The sequence below is a fragment of the Cinclus cinclus genome, chromosome 4, assembly GCF_963662255.1.
Source record: "Cinclus cinclus chromosome 4, bCinCin1.1, whole genome shotgun sequence".
Classification (NCBI taxonomy): Eukaryota; Metazoa; Chordata; class Aves; order Passeriformes; family Cinclidae; genus Cinclus; species Cinclus cinclus.
Genome location: NC_085049.1, coordinates 55,061,106 through 55,079,240, shown reverse-complemented (window position 1 = coordinate 55,079,240; position 18,135 = coordinate 55,061,106). Strand labels below are relative to the sequence as shown.

Genomic DNA, 18,135 nt, shown 5'->3' with positions numbered 1-18,135 from the left:
CAGTACTTCCCCCCCCCCCCCCCCCCCCCCATATTTTGACCACATGGTGTTCGGTGAAAAGTGCCCAGTGAAAAGAAAAAGAGGTGGTTTTCCTAAGCTGATACTAACATCATATTTTAGCAGTCATCTAACCTTTATTCAGCCACACAAAAAATTCTTCTGATTGTTTTAACCAATAAAAAGTATTATTTCCTTTCAAAAAAAGAATAAATATTCCAGAAAAAAAAAACCTAATAAAACTATTGAGTATGTCAAGTGAGTTTACTCTCTTAAATACACAGTAATAAAAATTTAATCAAGCTATAGAAACTCATACAGCAGGAAATAAGCACTTAGACACATTCATGCTCACTTTAAATGGATGACAAGTTACTTACTTTCATCATTAGAAACATTCCCCAGAGAGGTGTGACTGGAATAACGTTTGTTTTCACTTTCATTGAGACATCGTTCAATCCAACTCTCTGAAAAAAAATTAAATTAAAAAAATAAGATGCTCTTTTGTTTGTCTTTGCATAAAATATAAACTTGCAGCAGATTAATCTAAATAAAGTGCCAGCATTCAACAGATGGTGATCTTTAACATTTCTATTAAAATATGCTTAGTCTGAGGATATTTAGCAAGAAAATCTTGCTTTCAAACTTAGCTATTGCTTTCTAGTTTCAATTTTTGGTTAGATTTGTGGGGTTTTTTTGCTTTTAAAGTACAGAGGCTGAAACCCATCTGTGTACAAAACAAAGGTCCTTGAGATACTCTGTTCCCTGTCATGCAATACATTAAAAAAAAAAACAAGTGAAACACAGAAATTGCACTAGTTTCCAAGTCTTAGTCTGGCAAAGGCAAATCCTCGAGTATTCCACCAGTTTTGGAAGAAATCTTAATGAGCACAAAATCACTCATTCATATGAATTTTGGTTAAATTTAGGATCAAATAGTGCTCTGTGAAGCCCAGTCATGCAACTTCATTCACACTGGTGGAGTCCCAGGCACCAGTCTTCACTGGTACAAATCCAACATAGCAAGTCAGCAGCCACTGAGCTGCTTGAATCTTTGTCACCCCACAGTGCAAATGCAACCACTCCTGTTCCTCCCTCTTTTTCAATTAATTCCCACCAGCCACATGAGTTACCTACAGCATTACATTGATTTGAATCCTCTTTTCTTCCTGGAAGCAATAACTTTAATCCCCTGATGACTTTAGAGGATGCACCAGGCTCAGCAGAATATACTGTTACAGGTCTTTGGGGCAAAAGTTACACCTTCTTATGTGTTTCCTTGGACAAAGTATGAAATATGAGTTCTTGAGTTTGCCTAAATCCCTGGGTATTGCTACAATAAACTGACCTCCCTAATAAGATTATTTTTCAAGGGCATGAATATGGGCAGTTTATGCTCAGAGAGCTCCCCGTGGTCAAACCAAGAAAAAAGAAAAAAAAAAAAAAAAAAGGGATAGATGGGAATGCTGCAAGGCAAGCCTGCAAGTTACGACAGGAAACAACCCCACTGAGTGAAGAGATGCACAAGAAGTAAGGGGAAACAGGCCTCCCTGTCAGCAAACTGCCAGAGCCAGAAACACCTTCAAAGACATGGAAATGGCTCCAGATTCCTTTCCATAAGCCCCCCCACCAGACACCAGGCTACCTGCACAGCACAGGCAGTAGTCTGCCAGCCAGCAAAAGCCCATCACAGCAGCAGGCTTGGAGGGAAAGCAGGAACCCAGCATCTTGGGAACGCTGCCCATCTGGTTTATAGAAGATAAAAGTTGGTATGACTCCATTTCAGCACTAGATGCCAATAAACAAATAAATGGATAGTCATGGCCAAATACATCCCACAGGAAAAAATGCTTCCTAAACCCAGGCAGTTGCATGAACTTGTGCATATTCCTCGGTACACACACCCTCCACTGCCATGTAAACAAAAGGGCAATGGCACCTGTGCAGAACCTCAGAAAGGGTATGCTGAGAATCCTTCAGAACTGATTTCCAGGCCGGCCACAAGGCTCTAAGTGCTGCTGCTTTGTGTGCTTGTGGTTTTCAGGCAGCATTGTGGCAGCTCCAGGCTATTCCCCTCCCCACGTATTCACAGTAGGAACATGCTGCAGTGCTGCCCCTGTCAATACAAGCATGTTCCTGTGTGCATCTTCCTCATTCACCATCACACTTGCGCCTAAGAAGCCTCACAGCCACACAGACTGCTCCTTTGAGGTACTTGTCTGAAAACCATCAAGAAGCCCACTTGTTGGCAATAGATTTTTAAAGCATATTTCTTCTTCCACCAAACCCAACACAGCCTTATTCAAAGATCACTCTAAGGCTGCTGACACCATGCTGTAAAACCTGCCAGCAGGGCCCGCGCTGTGAAATCAGCCCCTGCTCAGCTACAAACCCAGCTCCAGCTCGGAGGCTTTCCCTGCTGGTGCTGCTCAGCTCCATGGGGTGGGGATGGATCACCTCCTTGTCTAAGGGCCAACACAAGGACACTGCTGTTTTGGTGCCAGATTTCTTTCGTTGCCCTAAAAATGAGCCCATAGCATCTCTCCAGTCCTGTTTCAGTACTGTGAGCTGTCTAACAGGTGACGAGAAACTTGCTGCCGAGGGCAGCATCAGAGAGAGGTGCAAGAAGCCTTGGGAAAGATTACCCTTCCTCCTCCTCCTCCTTTCAGCACAGAGCCATGGCTGTATATAAGTCCCTTGGCTCCGAGCCCAGCTGCAGGGAGTAAAAGCAAAGGCGGCTGCCATTAGCGCCAAGGGGAGACCGATGCCCAGCTCTGCCCTTTCTTTTCCTGCCGGCACCGAGAGCTGGGAAGCTGGGATGCATCCTCTTCCCTCGGCCGCAGGGAACTGGCAGCAGCCATTTTTAGCCAAATTCCCTGCCTAAGTAGTAGGGGGGAAGAAAAAAAAACAAAACAAAACTTTTAAAGTGTCACTCAGTAACTGTTTTCATCATCCTTGTTCAAGCAGTGTCTCTGATAACTTCCCCTTTTGAATGGGAAAAGCAGCCAGTTTACACTGCCACTTATAAAGCCTGGAGCAGGATGCAGTTACTGTTTAATTAAAGTGCTGCAGCTCCTTTGGTCCTGAATCACCCCAGTTCAGCTTGCTGCAGCCTGAGTCTGGCTTTCTCTTTGTGGCCTTGCATTTAAATAGCTGATAGAAATTCTTCAGGCTTGAAAAGATGCGTGACCTGTCTGGCAGCAAAGAATGAAGAAAACTAACTCTTTTGAGCAAAAATGTCAGGGAGTTTATAGCAAATGTATCAAATTATTTGGCAGATGACAAAATGTGGCAAAACCAACTATTTAAAAGTTGCATTATCTCATAAACCAAATTATGCAAGTATAAATAAATAATTTAATATGTGACTTCATTCAATAAGTAGTCATTTTTCTACTGTTTGTATAAAGAAAAACATTTTTGCAAGACTTTAAACTCCCAATATTAATAACAGTGTCTTCAGGTATTAAAAGAAAACACAACTACAGTTTTGCTAAAATTTTAAATATTCCAATCAGGAGCCCACATATCCCAGACATGGTAACACCTGCCCAAAATAAAAACAAAAGAGAAAGAGGTAGAGCTAACAAAATCAAAAGTCAAAACTGGGTTTGACTTTTAGAAGCTCTTTCAGAGCTAATAACAATAGATCTTGTTCCAGGCCTAAGGAACCCTCTGGGCAGAGCCCTCCACATGTTGAATGCCCTTGTCCCCATGACACGTGGGTGTGCCTGTCCCAGGCAGGGCTGCAAGAAAATGCCCATGGGGAACCCCTGGTGTCACTAGGCTGTGGTTCCATGCAAGGCTGGCACCACCAACATCACACCACTGCTCTAAACAAGCATTGAATCTTGGGGGAATGGATTTTTTTTTTTCTGTGATTAAAGTTTAATTATTGTACTTAGACCTTACAAAGTTTTCACAGGCAGGATTTCACAGCAGGAAAACTCACAGAATGATGGAAAGTTCAGGCAGTGACTAAGCACAAGTGCACATCAGCTCTGATGGCAATGATAAATCGTTAACACAACATGAGAAACCCCAAATTTCTAATGGGAAGTGCTTGTGAGAACAAAGGAAACTACATCCTCATATAGGCTGTATTTTTACTCGTTGTGTTTTCAGCGTATCAGGCCTTAAGGCATTTCCTCCTCCTCGAGAACTCCTTCCCATCAGGAGTCCCAGCACACTGTGCCCTCAATTGTACTGAAACAACAAGGACCAGCAGTAGTGAAAAAAACAAAAAAACAGATTAGTAATAGCTAGTAGAAAAATGTAGTATAGTCACTTACTCATAACTCTGACTCAGCATGGAAACTATCATAATCTTACTAGCAAAGAAAATAATGTTTTTATTGGCATTTTGAAGATCCATCTGCAAATATCACAGCAACTATATAACTTCACACAGGTCCAGAGCAAACTGTAGTGATTCACACAACTGTTTGTCTCAGCCTTAAAACTTTTGTTATACAATTTTGCATACCACCAAATAGAAATACCATGCATCTGCTGTGAGATTCCTACATGACAGAGAGGAGATCATCATTCAAATTACAATAATTTTCCCAGTGTAAATTTTCTGACAGAATAACTTACACAAACAAAAAAAAATATAGAAATTATTTCAATGCTGAAATTATTCAAATGCTGAAAGATGAATTTAAAAAAAACTATGGAATTATTTCTGACCCTCATTTTGCCTCTTCTCTTTTTGATCCCAGTCTTCCTAAATCTGACTCATCACTAAGACACAAGCACCAGAGTATTTCACTTCCATTCTATGTGCCCACCACACTTTTGCCAACAGAAGTTTAAACTGAACTTTTTTCAAAAGTGGGTAGAGCCTGTGCGGCTTTACTCTATCCCTACCAAGCCACTTTTGAACAAACAGTATATTTTCATTTGTATGGTGTTTCAAAGATTGAGCTGGGGAGGCAGGTTTAGGAGCTCCAAGACAGAAACACTCAAGAGCGGCTCAGGAGCAGGAACTTCCATGAACTATCAGAAATGAGAAGCAGAAATATTCTTTAAATATATCTTTGATAAATTATTTTGACGTTATCTCCTTCAGAAGGAAGGACTTGCTTCTGGAAGACATCTTTGAAAGGCTTCTCCCTCCAGAGCCTGAGCTGAGGTGCTACAGCAGAGGAGCCTGTGCACTGCCAGTACATTGAATGAGATAATTACTCCCTGTTTGTGCAGTGGTTATTAGCTAAGTATATTTGTAGCCCAAAGCACTTTTTACTCCCACATGAGCATGCCATAGCAAGAGCAGGGCAAGAGCCACTCAGGCTCCTCTCTGCAGAGGAGATGGGTCTCATCACAGCCACAGTGGCTTCTGCTCCTGCTGTCCTGGCAGGAGGGTCAAGAGTAGCTGCAGTAACAGCACTACCTCTAATCACAGCCTCTTGTGGCCTTTGTGAGTCACGGTGGCCACAGGCACTGGGGAGCTGTGCCACACAGCTTGGAGCTGAGTGTTCACAGAGCCGCTGGCTACAGTCCTGGGGGTTGTGTATGTGTGTGTCCTGAAGGGAGATTAAGAGGTTTTATGAGCAGAATTAAGATCTGTGGTCACATAATCTGAGCTGCATTTTGCTCACCTCATTCCCTACAGCAATACAAACAGTACTGGTTTGGCCCAGTTATTCCATATCCTTTGATCCATCTGATCTGGATGTGGTCGTATCACTGGAATAATTGGGAATTGCTATTTTTTTGAAAGTGTATGAGATGAGAATCCCTGTGCCCTAGAGATAGATAGCCAAGGCTTTGGTAATTACAACATTTGCACAATCATTTATTTCATGAAAGCCATAGCAATTGCATGAAAAACCCTCTCATGTGCTTTCAGCTCTAGATTGGCACTCACACTCCAAATTTTAAAGTCACCAACCAGCATGACAATTTACTTAGGGAGCTACACACAGACCAGCACTTCTTCCATATAAGTTTGCCTGTCATTGAAATAGACTCATCACTGGAATAAGAATACATGGTTTGCTAGGACCCAAACCACTGCCTGAGCGACATACTAACTTGGATGGCACAGCTGCAACAGTCCAGCTCCTTATCTTTGTTCATGATTGCTCTTGTAATTTTTTGCCCCAGTTTCTCAGGCAAATTTTAAAAAGAATTGTAAGTAACTGTGAGCAAGGATATCTAAAAGTATATAATGCAAATATAAAGGAACTACCAAATTTTAGTGGATTTATAAGAGGACCTGCTGGAAAAAGGAATATTTAGCTGGAAAAATGAATATTAGGTCTGAGGACAGACTTAATTTTACAATTCCAGTACAGAGGAGGAACTCCTTTCATGCATAAGGAGTCTTAGCACCCCTCTGAGTTATTTGTTCGATGTTCTCAGAGGGAAGAGTTACTCATCTCTTCCTGAAGCATCTCTATGCCAAGTGTCTCAGTACCAAGCTGGCCAGCAACACTGGTTGGGAGTTCCAAGATAGTAACATCCAAGAGCTGCTCGGGGGCAGGAACTTTCATGAACTATCAGAAATACGCTTTAAATATATCTTTGACAAATTCTTTTGCCATGTTATCTCTTTCAGCTGCTCATCTGACCTGTTAGGCCAAGAGCAAGTGGTTGCTAACAGCAGATTTAGCAGGTAAATACAGTAACTCAAAAGCTTGAGAGACTGACTGAAGGACATGGAACCTCCCATTTCCATTTTGATAGCCCATGGTACCAAACAGGAAAGTTGATGGGATGATATTCTCTGTCTTTTCTCGTTAAGGAAACCATCAGTGCCCTGACAGCTTTCTTCTGTTGTCTGTCTCAGAGGTGTGCAAGACCCATTGAGCTTTTCTCTGCAGAGCTGATCTTGCCGAACATAGCCTGAAACATGCCAGCACCCCAAAAAACTCTCTGTTCATGCTCTCCATGTTTCGCCACTGTTTTGGACAGAGAACTTCTGACCTCTGCAGCTGTTAAATTCATAATACCTAAGCAGAATGCCTGCTTTGGCCCTCCCTTAGTGAGCTGCAAATCTAATTTCTAAATACTATCTGAATGGAAGTAAGGAAAAATGAACCAGTACATGCAATATTTTGACAAATGCAAGTGAAGACTTCATCTAGTAACACTTCAATGTCTTGGAGCAATTGGTCATATCAGCTTATAAGACAAATCTCTAGTTTTAAACAGTCCCTTAAAGGCAAAAGAGATGGACCCTTTCTCTTACAAGTAATGACTGGGAGAGAAACCTGAAGTCTGACCCTCAAACTACTAAACACCTATTCTAGTACCTGCAGTATACAACATCAGGATTCATGTTCTTTATCTCTCTCACCTTGCAGCACATCACTGCTGTTTACTGCTGTGCCACTGCTGTGGCACATCTGCCACCTGAGATGTATAATGCTGCTGGAGTGCTGTGCAGGCTGGTTTCAGAACCACATTTTAAGCTTTTGAAGAACCACAGTGCTTGAAAGAAAGCAAACAAAAACCACTTTATCTACAAAGCCTCAGTCTACTGAGTCTACTAGACCTAAACAAGATCTTGCTTAACCTCTGCACATTGTTATGAACAACTGGGTCTGTGACACAACAGGGCTTGGCACTGGCTCCCACTGAGGGCACTGAACTTACCAAAAATCAACTAAATCAAGCAGAACAAGCTAGTTGGGACAGCCAATCACACACAGTAATTTTCTAAGATTAAGGTGTTCACGGGTGATGTAACCAAAATGCTCCTCCTCTCCACTGCCAAATGAAAGGTTTGTGAGAGCATAGCAGGGGGTACTGTCCAGTTGCTGTTGCTGTGGCTGCTTCAGCACACAGACACTCCTAGTTGACAAACCAGCTCCTCTCTAGCCATTGAGGAGCACCTGCCATGCAGGGCCTGGTTTCGCTCCTTGCTGCCTCATTTGGTGCCATCGGCTGGCAAGGAGCACACCTTCCAGTCAGTGAGTGTGAGCTGTCAGGAACATCTTCAAGCTCCACATGAAATCATGCCAGTGTCCTCCTTGGTCCTGCATAGCCATCTTCTGTTCTTCCAAGAGACCTGCTCCCTAGGGAAGACAGTGACACATGGCCTTGGTGCAGATGGCAGAGTGTCTACCCTGACAAGCTGCCAGATACCTTGGTGTTTTGTTTGCTAATCTAACTTTTTATTTCATTTCCAACAGGAGAAAATGTCGGGCACTCTTGTTGCAGTCCTTTCTTTTGTTTTCATTTCTTGGCATGAAATCTTATTGGAACTATTTCAGGATTAATGGACATTGGTCCAGGGCACTTTGTTGGCTGGAATGTCTTTGTTCTTTTTCTTTGACTTGTGATTCTGGTAAAGCATTGTGAAAATTCACCATATCATAAGAATGCAAAGAATAATTCTCTTGAGTGCGAGAGAGTTTTGTCTGTTTTGTTTAGCCAGAACTTCACTCCCACTATTGATTTTCTATTAAACTATTCGATAAAGTATATTTAAAATTGACATGCCATGCTTAAACTAATAACAAAAAGCACCACACTTAATAATTTTTAACTCCTCCAAAATACTTGGGCAGAAAAGCTGGAATTTATGAGATGTGCTCTTCTTCTTACGCTGTGCACTGGGCAGAAGTTCATCTGAATATGATGCTTTCATTTAAGTATTCTGTCAACAGCATTCCTTGCTAAGAAGAGGTATCCCAAATGTAGATAAAACACCCTCAGAAGTCCTATAATACAGGATGCCTCTGCATATTGATTCTGGTGTTTAGGGCAGCCTCTACCCTGGATCAAACAAGAAACTCCTATCTGCCCCCTCCTCTGGAATCACATAACATATTGGTATTGCATTTCCAACTCAATATGCATGTTGATTAGGAGTAGCCCTTTCCCTCTCCCAGTCACACACAGATGCTATTCAGTGTTTCATTTTGGAAAGTAAGTTTCACCAGACCAGTAAATGGCTGCTTGGTTTTTGCTTCATCAAGGCCATCCTCATTTAGCAGCAAAGCAAACCGCACTCAGTCCGATTTCGGTGCGGTGCCATTTCCTGACATTCCCTTAGTGACAGCAGCGTCTGACCCACTCAGTTCTCCCAGGGATGAACTTCAATTTAATGGCTGTGCAACACACAGCCAATCTTTTTATCAGTAAGATCATCACACACCTCATGTGCCTTCCAGGTAGCAGAGCATGCCCTCATGATTCCACAGTGGGATGTGTTATGACTCCTCAGTCCTCCAGGGTCTGCTGCACGACTCATTGGAAAGGCTGTCATTGTCTCCAATTTAACTGCAACATTTCCTTCCAAGGAAATCCACACATGCCTCTTGATAAAGCTCAGATTCTATTGATGCCCTTTTTGCCCCAGATTCCATTAACTTCTTATGGAATAGAATTAATTTGAGACACACAAGTGAGCTCATAGGACCTTACATTCTGAGTACCTCTCCCATCTCTTACATCCTGCAGCAGTCTCTGCTCCCTAGCTGCTGGGTTAGACATTCTCAGCTGCTGCCATTGTCCCTGAGCTCACCAGCGTGCATGAGAAGATATGGAGTCCTCAAATCCTTAATTCAGCTCTGCTTCATTATTACTCAGGGCTGGAATAATTTGGCTGAGCAGGAGAGCCATGGCTCAAGAAACAGAATTTGCATCAAGTACCCATGAAATGCTTCCCTCTGCCTCAGGAGCTGATGAAAGTTGGCCTCCAGCAGACAGGCCAATTTGGCACAGAGATGGTAGTACATCAGTAAGACAGGCCCACAAAGATGACAAAATGAAAAGATGTGAGATATGGGTGGGGGGTACACAAAACACTGGTTGTGGGGCTCAGAAAGGAGAGAGAGGAGGGACAAGGCTGGTTGTTGGAAAGGAGGAGAGAAAGAAAGGGAAAGGAAACAAAAGAATGAATTAGAAAGAAAAGGGCATGGTCAGAAATAAAGGATAAAAGAAAAGAAAGTAACTATAGAGACTTTCTATTTTCTGTTTCTAATCAGGAGAAAAAAGGTCAGCTCCTAAAGGAATGAGGCTACAGTAAATATTTCTCGTTAGAAACAGCATCCTGTCGAGCAGATTGAAAGAACATTAGAAGACAGACACAAATGTACACAGATTATGTGACTCAGGTGTTAGGGCATAATTATAGCAGTAAGAAAGAAACAACCACTTGACTAAAAAAGAGTGTGAACTAAAATATAGAGATGCTACATGGACTCAAATGGTGACCCCTTTTCCTCCCTTTATGGATATCTACTCCAAATCTATCTGTTGCTCACTACTGCCAAAGGATGCAGCCATCACATCATTCACAACCATTTTGTGGGTAAACACGGCACACCAGACAGAAACAAATGAACGCCATTGCTCTCAGGATTAACACAGGGAGTATCTGCCTACCAAAACTAACAGAGAGGACATGAATAAATCATCATAACATCCCCCCACAAAGATCGGTACCCCTCAGAACTAATTTGTGTATGCAGAACTAGCATTTCATGCTGTTATCTTTACAGTCCAACTATGGTTGACAAAAAGCCTTTCCTAAGTCCCAATGTGCCTAGACTTACAGATTTGTAAGACTTGTATGAATTTAATCCCTTCCAAACTGTCTTCCCTTCCCTTAGAAAGTACTATGAAAGTAGACCAGTGCTTTTAAAACTAGGAGCCTGGCTCTTCTGAGAAGACTCCAGTCTCCTCCAAACAATATGCAAAGCAAACTCAGGGAGGGAACACGAGAAAAAAGAGAAGTCTTCTTTCCTCCTTCTTTTTTTGCCCAAGACTCACCAAAACAAGAGTCTAGTATTGAATATTCAGCACTGAATACTAACTGCTCAATAGACGGTCTGTTTGCAGAGCTCAAAGTGGAAATGACCCAGCAAGAAGGAGAGGTGAACACACTGCTCCATCCATGTGATTAAACTGCTCTGTAAATGCAGTCCTCCCCACCTCATTACAATGGAGGCCATTTGCTGCCCTTACCACAACTCATTTTCAAAAAATGTTTGCATTAGAGGGGCCCCTACACCAGTATTGTCCCCGTGACTCTACTTTTAGGATAGGAATGTGAATTTCAGCTCCAGAAAACCTGTGCTAGCCAGGCAGTCCAACCAGCAGGATATGTTACTGACATTGCTTGGGAAAAAGGAAGCACAGGCACAGTTTAGAGAGGAGCAGAGCACCCTGTGGGGAGCAGCCTCTGCTTTCAGTCTGCACAGGGTATGGAGCAAATCTCACCTGGCAGCTGCCTTGTTCTGCCAAGGACCTTGTAAGGCTCTTAAGCACTCCTCCTCTGAGGTAGGACGTCTTGGTGTCACACAGTGAGCACCCAGGAGGCCAAGCTGGGACAGGGGTTAACACAGCACACCATTTAGCAAATGTGTCACTTGCACACTGCCTCTCACAAGGCCAAATTTCCCTCGATAACAAAAACATAACTCATTTTACCTGTAACCCCAAGAGGCCCAAAAGAAGCAGCCTTTTACTTACACGAGGTGTACATTTCAGACCTACCACACTGGGAATTCCTGCTCTGGCTCTTGCATCACATTGTCCCCAGTGAGACCTCTGTCTCACACGCAGCACTGGGCACAGCTCCTTTCCTGCTAGCCCTGGGGTGCCAAGCTTGTTAGCCAGCAGATCTCTGTCCTGCTGCTTAGCCTGATCTGGCAGACAGAGAGCTGGAGCTAAAGGGGTGGGTGAGTCCCTCCACCACCACACCAGCCCGTGCACCCAGGAACACCCACTGCAGGAGAGGGCATCTCTCATCAGAGAAAAGCAGATCTGCTATGCCCTGACACAGAGCAGCTGGGGACCAGGACTCCACTTTCATATTACCTTGCACCAAAAATTTTTTTAAGGTGTCTATCAGGCCATTGTTACCTTAAGAACCAGCTAGAAATTTCTGTTTCCCCACGTTGCTTAAGCATTTTAAGGAATAAAGGAGCAGGAAGAATTTTACTTTCCTCTGAGCATCAGAGAAAGCAACACCCAGGAATAGAGTGAAGCTAATGGCATTAAGTACTCATTTGCTTAATTAGAACATCCTGCCACATGACTATGGTTAAACTGAATGTCAGATGAAGGTGGGAACCACACAAGTCAGGTTGTTGAGGATTTTTTTCCCCTTTGAAGAGTAGGTTTTTGTCTACTTCCTACATCCATCCATGAATTTTAATCAACAAATGATCTGTTTCAGTGAAATCCAAGGATATTAGGAAAATATACAGCCTTTCCTGCTTCGCCTCTGACACATGTGTTGGTCTTTTGCAGCAGACTACACCTTTATCATAGGGTATTGAAGCGTCCTTAGCTTTAAAAATTATGTTCTGTGGGGTCTTTTGAATCAGGTGTGCATTGCTGTCACCATGGGGGAGTTGGCTCTGAAACACAGGTGATTCCACCCAGCACTGGATGACCACTCATGTGACTCCACTAAGGAACTGGGCTCTCTCTCAGTATTTCCCTTCCTCAGCTGTAGCTGAGGTAGTTCAAACACTTGTGAAATAGTTTAACAATTAAAAGGCTCTAGAAGGGAGAAAAACAAACCAAAAAAAGTGTGTTAGCCTTTCTAACACTGCATTTAGCGGTACCTCTACTTTTTGCTTTTCTTCCCTACTATTAAAATTACCATTGTCACTGCATTTCTGGTATTTTTTTGCTTTATAAGTATAGCACAAGCATGATCTGAACATACAGACAAGAACAGAAAGCTCCTGTATTTTTTTCCTTTGTTGATTTATAGATATCATTTGCAAGCTTATATTTGTGTATAAGACATTTTTCATGTAAGGGATTTTACCTGACTTAATATGAGCATCTGTAAGTCTTACCCCAAGTAGCCGAATCAGCTGAAGAAACAGGAGTCTGATAGTATAATTCTAAGGACTGGAAGCTTAAAAAGAGATTAAAGAGAAGGTGAACAATAACACGTATTTATACTTCTATCAACAGTATTCTTTAAGGAAAAAAAGAAGGCAGTGATTTCTAACACTTGAAATTTGTAGTCCTTTTTCCAGGCAAAAGCAGTTTTTTTTCTAGATACAATTTCAGCAAGGAAATGAAAGTCCCTAGAGAAGAGGATTTTGTGGTTTTAATTGTTTCAGTCCCTGCTATGGGGTTCATGAGAGCCCAAAGCTCCAGCGTGCAGTCTGTCAGAGTGATGATCACAGCATCAGACTGTGACTACAGCCAGTCGAAAGAACAGAAGAAATTCCAGCATTTGCCCCCAACCTACCACTCTGAAATGAAGGCCTCTCATTCCCAAGGCTGTAAGTTTCAGGGAATCACTCATTCAGAGAATGTTCTGGCTATATGAAATATATTGTTTGTTCTTATGATAATATTTGGTGTCCTGCAAAAAAATGCTCAGCATAAGCTGCTCATTAATTGTAAGCACATAATTCATAGCTGTGAATCAACTTCTTGGTTCCTGTAATAACTTCCATCTCAGAGAAATTAAGTTCAATTGCCAATAAAAGAAAACAAAGTGCTTAACTGTAGCTGAAGTGAAGGAAACAAGACAGCACTGAGCCCACATTTCAGTCTTGAGGCAAATTAAGCTTCAAATGAGCTTTCTCTTACTGGGTGCAGTGGGAGCCAAGGCTCTACTTAACCCTCTCCACTTTTTCCTGATTTCAAATTTATCAGAAAGGGAAGAATGGTCAAAAGCATTTCATCCAACATGTGTTTATAGGCAGAGAATGAAACCACAGCTCTTGCAGCAAGCAAGAAAGGCTCTGATGCTGACTTTACGCACCATCTCTAACAGCGGCTGGTATTTTACAGCTAATAAACTACTCTTGCTGCAAACCCCCTTAGAGAAAATAAATGTAAATGAAGACAGGCCAGTACTGCTAGTTATGCATGTAAAATAGCTGCAATTAAGTTATTACACATTCTCAGCTGTGGGGAGGGATCATTGCATGTTAACCCTGGGCATCTGCCCTCTCTCAGGCACGCACATGGATTTCAACAGGTGTTTCCCTTGTGGAGCCACTGCAGGATCAGGACCTATCTCTAACAGCAAATTGCATTAGTTTTTAAAGTTCCCAGAAACTCCTTAGAACATATATTGAATTCTTTAAGTTCTCAAAGATGTGTGTAAACATGCCAGTGGTCCAGATATCCTAAAAATCCCACACAGGCCTTAATCATCACCACATATTCTCCCTTCATACACTTGTTATCTATAGGTTTGCTCAGTCATCAAATACCCTTTACACTATCCATCTTCCCAACCAGTTTGTCAGCAGTCAAATCCCCTCGGCTGCCAGGACCCTGGGCTCCAGCAGGGTTGGATCATACCAGGTATTTGTTTTCACACACAATGAAACAAATTGAAAATCCAGCACAGATGTGGGGAAACAGACAAGTGGGTGAACTCAGGAAAATCACAAACCTCAGCACTCACAGAATTGTGAGCTAATTATTTGGACTCCAGTGTCACATCAAGTATCCTCAAAGGACCCACCTTATATTTGTATTATTTACATGACAGCCCACCACTGCTCTCAAGGCATTGTTATGGACCATCAAGCCACAGCTGTATTTAAGGCCACCTCTTCAAAGGTCTTGATCTGAAGAGGTACTAACATTTCATCACCACGCAGATTTCAGGGATCCCATGATTTGATCTTTAGTTTAATATACTGAAATCCTATGTATGCACTTTTTTATGACTGTCCTAACTTGCAAACCAGCTGCAAATTAAGCTAGCAAAATGCAAAGGTGTTTACATTCAGAGACACTGCAGATTTTACAGCTATGCTAACCTTCCTCCTTGCCTGCACACTCACTGCATTGCTGGCTGAAAACCAGACTTATTTTCTAAAGGCAAGCAAGCCAACAGCCCTGATGGAAGCAGGATATTCTTCTGATGACTTACTGTGGGACAGTTGTAGCAGCATCACAAGTATCTTAGCGCAGAATGATCCCTTCTAATTTTGAGAAGGTATTTTATTCAATATATGTTTACTATAGTAAAAGTGCACCTGAAATAGACCAGTTGGGGCTACAGGTTTCTTTACAGTCTGCATACAAAGTTTTATCTGTCAGAATCCAGAGTCCCTTTTGTAATGAGGGTTACACTCAAATAAAGTCTTGAGGACTGGAAACCATGAAGTGCATCTTAAAGAAATTAAATCATTTTCTACAGTTCTATGGCTATTTTAATGCAAAACCTTGATTTAGCTCTTTTTTCTTTCCATCCTTTTTCAGATTTTTACTGCAGGTAAATATTGTGGGGCAGTGAAAAATACCACAATTGCCTCTCCCTAAAAATTTAGAATTAATTAATTAGCAGACAAATAAATTTGTAATTATTTTCTCTGAGTCAGACTCAAAAGATGAACTTCTTCAGTCAAGGTAATTTTCACCACATTTCAAAACCTCTTAAAAAATCCTGACAGATTTTACAAAGTTATTAAAACCCCACAGAAATGAAGACCTGATCCAGTGGCAGGACCTGGGTTTAGATCCTTGTTCTGCTGCTGCTGCTGAAGGCAGAGGGAGCTGCCAGGAATTGGGCCCTGCTGCATAAATCTTGCCCACACAAACTCCGCAGCTCGCAGGAAAGAAAACATTTCTTATTGGATTTTTTCCACCCCTGCTCCATTTCTTTCATTTGTGAAATCTTATAAGATACAAAATCCCATGGGACAAATTCTCAGGTTCAACTATATAAAGGACCAGTGGTATTTCTTCTGCATCTCCATATCATATCAAATTTAGGATTCAAAAAATTTGTTGGATCATCCTAACTGCTCAGCAGGTTAGAACCTCTATAAACACAAATTCTGAAACAATAAATAACTTTGTTTTCCTTATTGGGATAAAAAAGTATGAAAAGAATTCCAGGAAAGTAAGGGGGGGAGAAAAAATAAGTTTTCTCTTTACCGTGTTGTAATAAGCAAAACAAACAGTTTTCAGAAGCAAAATCAATCATTTGTTTGGATTAAATAAATTAGGATCGCACACTTTAGCATCATACATACATTCTGAAATGTCACAGCTCCATTCCCAAGTAGCATTCAAGTATTTATTATCAATACTGGTAATTTCATTAATTGAACCAGGATATGAAAGCCATTAATTCTCTTCAATCAATGCTTAATATGCTTGATCCGTTTTAAATGGCAAGCTAGTAGCAAAGGTCACCCACCACGGCCGCAACACCTGTCTATGTTGATAAGAAGATAGACTGAAATCTGGCCACTGCCACAAAGTTTTCAGCCCAGGCGGTGGAAGCAGCTTTTCGTGGTTCAAACGAACTGCTTTAAGGGCCTAATCCCAACGTCCTTGACAGCACTGAAAGGCTTTCTGCTCGTTTTAATGGGCTTTGGATCAGCTCCTAAGTCTCAGCTTCAAGTCCCAAGGATCTCATCCACCTAGCGCCTGAAAGCCAGCGGAGGTTTTGCCTGGCTCCAGCACTGTAACAAGGAGGGATATTTACTGAGTTGTGCAGGAAAGCCGCGCTCCAAGGACGCGCATCAGTTCCTTGGGCTCCTGCTCTTTGAGCGGCGCGGCGGGGGCTTCTCAGGGAGTGTCGCGGGACAGGGAGTTTAGCAGCATCCCCCCCGGGAAATCCACGGCACCCCGCATCTCCGCACGCCGCTCCCGAGCGGGCGGCATCCTCCTGCGTGGGACAGCTGCTGCGGGTCGGGGAGGCGAGGGCTGTGCCCCGCCGGGAGCGCCCCGCACTCACCGTGCCGATGTCACTAGGGGGGGCTGCGGCTGAGGAAAGCCTCTAGGAGCGCTCGGGGTGGCCCGCAAAGCTTGCCCCGGCCGCCCCTCGGGGAGCGCCGGGCGCTGGCCCCCACCGCCCAGCCCCGCCACCGCCCTCTTGGCAGCCCCGACTCCTCCGGGGTGAGATGGGGCGCGGTGCCGCTGTCCCCGGTCCCCCGGCAGCTCGCGGGCGCGGGGATGTCGGGTGCCGGCGGGGCTATGGGGTGAAGGCAGGGTCGAGCACAGGGCAAGCCCCAAAAACCAGATGCAGCCCCCCGGAATTACCCCTTAATGCCGCACAGCGAAGGGGCGGGGGAGGCTGCGCGCTCCCCCGGCGGCTCGACGGCTCCCGGCCCGGCTCCGGGGAGTTAGGAGCTTCAGAAACTACACCCAGCGGCGGGCGGCCGCCTGGCGGGGTTAAAGGCGGCAGCAGAACCATGCGATGAAAACATGCCGCAAACCCAGGGAGGAGGGCGTGTGGCCCTGCTGGTGCCCCACTCCGCGGCCGCGGGAGAGCCCCGAGGGCAGCGGGAGAGCCCCGAGGGCCGCGGGAGAGCCCCGAGGGCAGCGGGAGAGCCCCGAGGGCAGCGGGAGAGCCCCGAGGGCAGCGGGAGAGCCCCGAGGGCAGCTCCTCGCCAAGCGCCGCCGCGCCGTGCCTGGGCTGGGCCGTCGGGGCCGGGCGCTGCTGCGAGCGCGCTGCCGCTGTCCCGCCGGACACCTGGGAGCCCAGGCGGCCAGAAAACCTTTTCGCCTCGGTGCCAGTCCCCACGGGTCACTCTACAGGTTAGAGAAACTCGATGGAACCACATGGCATTTTTTCGGGAAGGTGAAGGAACCAAACCGTTCCCCTGCCTTAAAATTAGAATCGCGGGTGGGTTTTTTCGTTGCTGGTTTTTTTTTTTTTTTGGTTGTTTTGTTTTTTGTTTTGTTTTGTTTTTTGTTTTGTTTTGTTTTTTGTTTGTTTTGTTTTTGTTTTGTTTTTTCTTTAATCCCAGTAGTTTAGGGAAAATCTGTTGAAGATGAATTAAAACATGACTGATTTTTTTCAATGAAGCCATATTTCTCCACAATGCAAAAGGATCTTTACATAACAACTGAAACTAAGGAGAAAAGCTAATTGGATTAAGCCCTGTGAAAGGGAGGTTAAGGTGTCTGAATGAGTCAACTGCAAAGCTCCAGTTTTCTTGCCATCTGCTTAGGGAGACTAAAGTGTTTTCTGATTAATATTGTCTTAATCAATCATACTGCCACTTATTACAACCTTAGGAAACTAGGAAATTAGGAAACGAATAGTACGGAGGCTAAAGTTGGGAACGGACAATTCTTAAAGGAGGGACAGAAAACACCGCACGTTTTTGTTAGGTTTGGGGTTTTTTCCTCTAAAGACCCGTTCCTCTCGATAACGAGATGTTGCCGGCAGTCCCCTTAACCCCGCCTGGGCAGTGCCGCCGGACAGGAAGACAACTTTCT

At 43.7% G+C, this 18,135-nt stretch overlaps 1 protein-coding gene across 1 annotated transcript in view; it reads right to left on the bottom strand.

Moving 5' to 3' along the window:
• The window catches only part of RFX4 (regulatory factor X4), an 83,124-nt gene extending 65,650 nt beyond the window's left edge, over nucleotides 1-17,474 (bottom strand). The window contains exons 1-4 of the mRNA XM_062492522.1: nucleotides 17,056-17,474; nucleotides 16,646-16,882; nucleotides 12,774-12,835; nucleotides 378-464 (exon numbers count right to left, since the gene is read on the bottom strand). Coding sequence (XP_062348506.1) covers nucleotides 378-464; nucleotides 12,774-12,835; nucleotides 16,646-16,882; nucleotides 17,056-17,474 — 805 coding nt within the window. The remainder of the gene's footprint in view (nucleotides 1-377; nucleotides 465-12,773; nucleotides 12,836-16,645; nucleotides 16,883-17,055) is intronic.
• Between the last annotated feature and the right edge of the window lie 661 nt (nucleotides 17,475-18,135).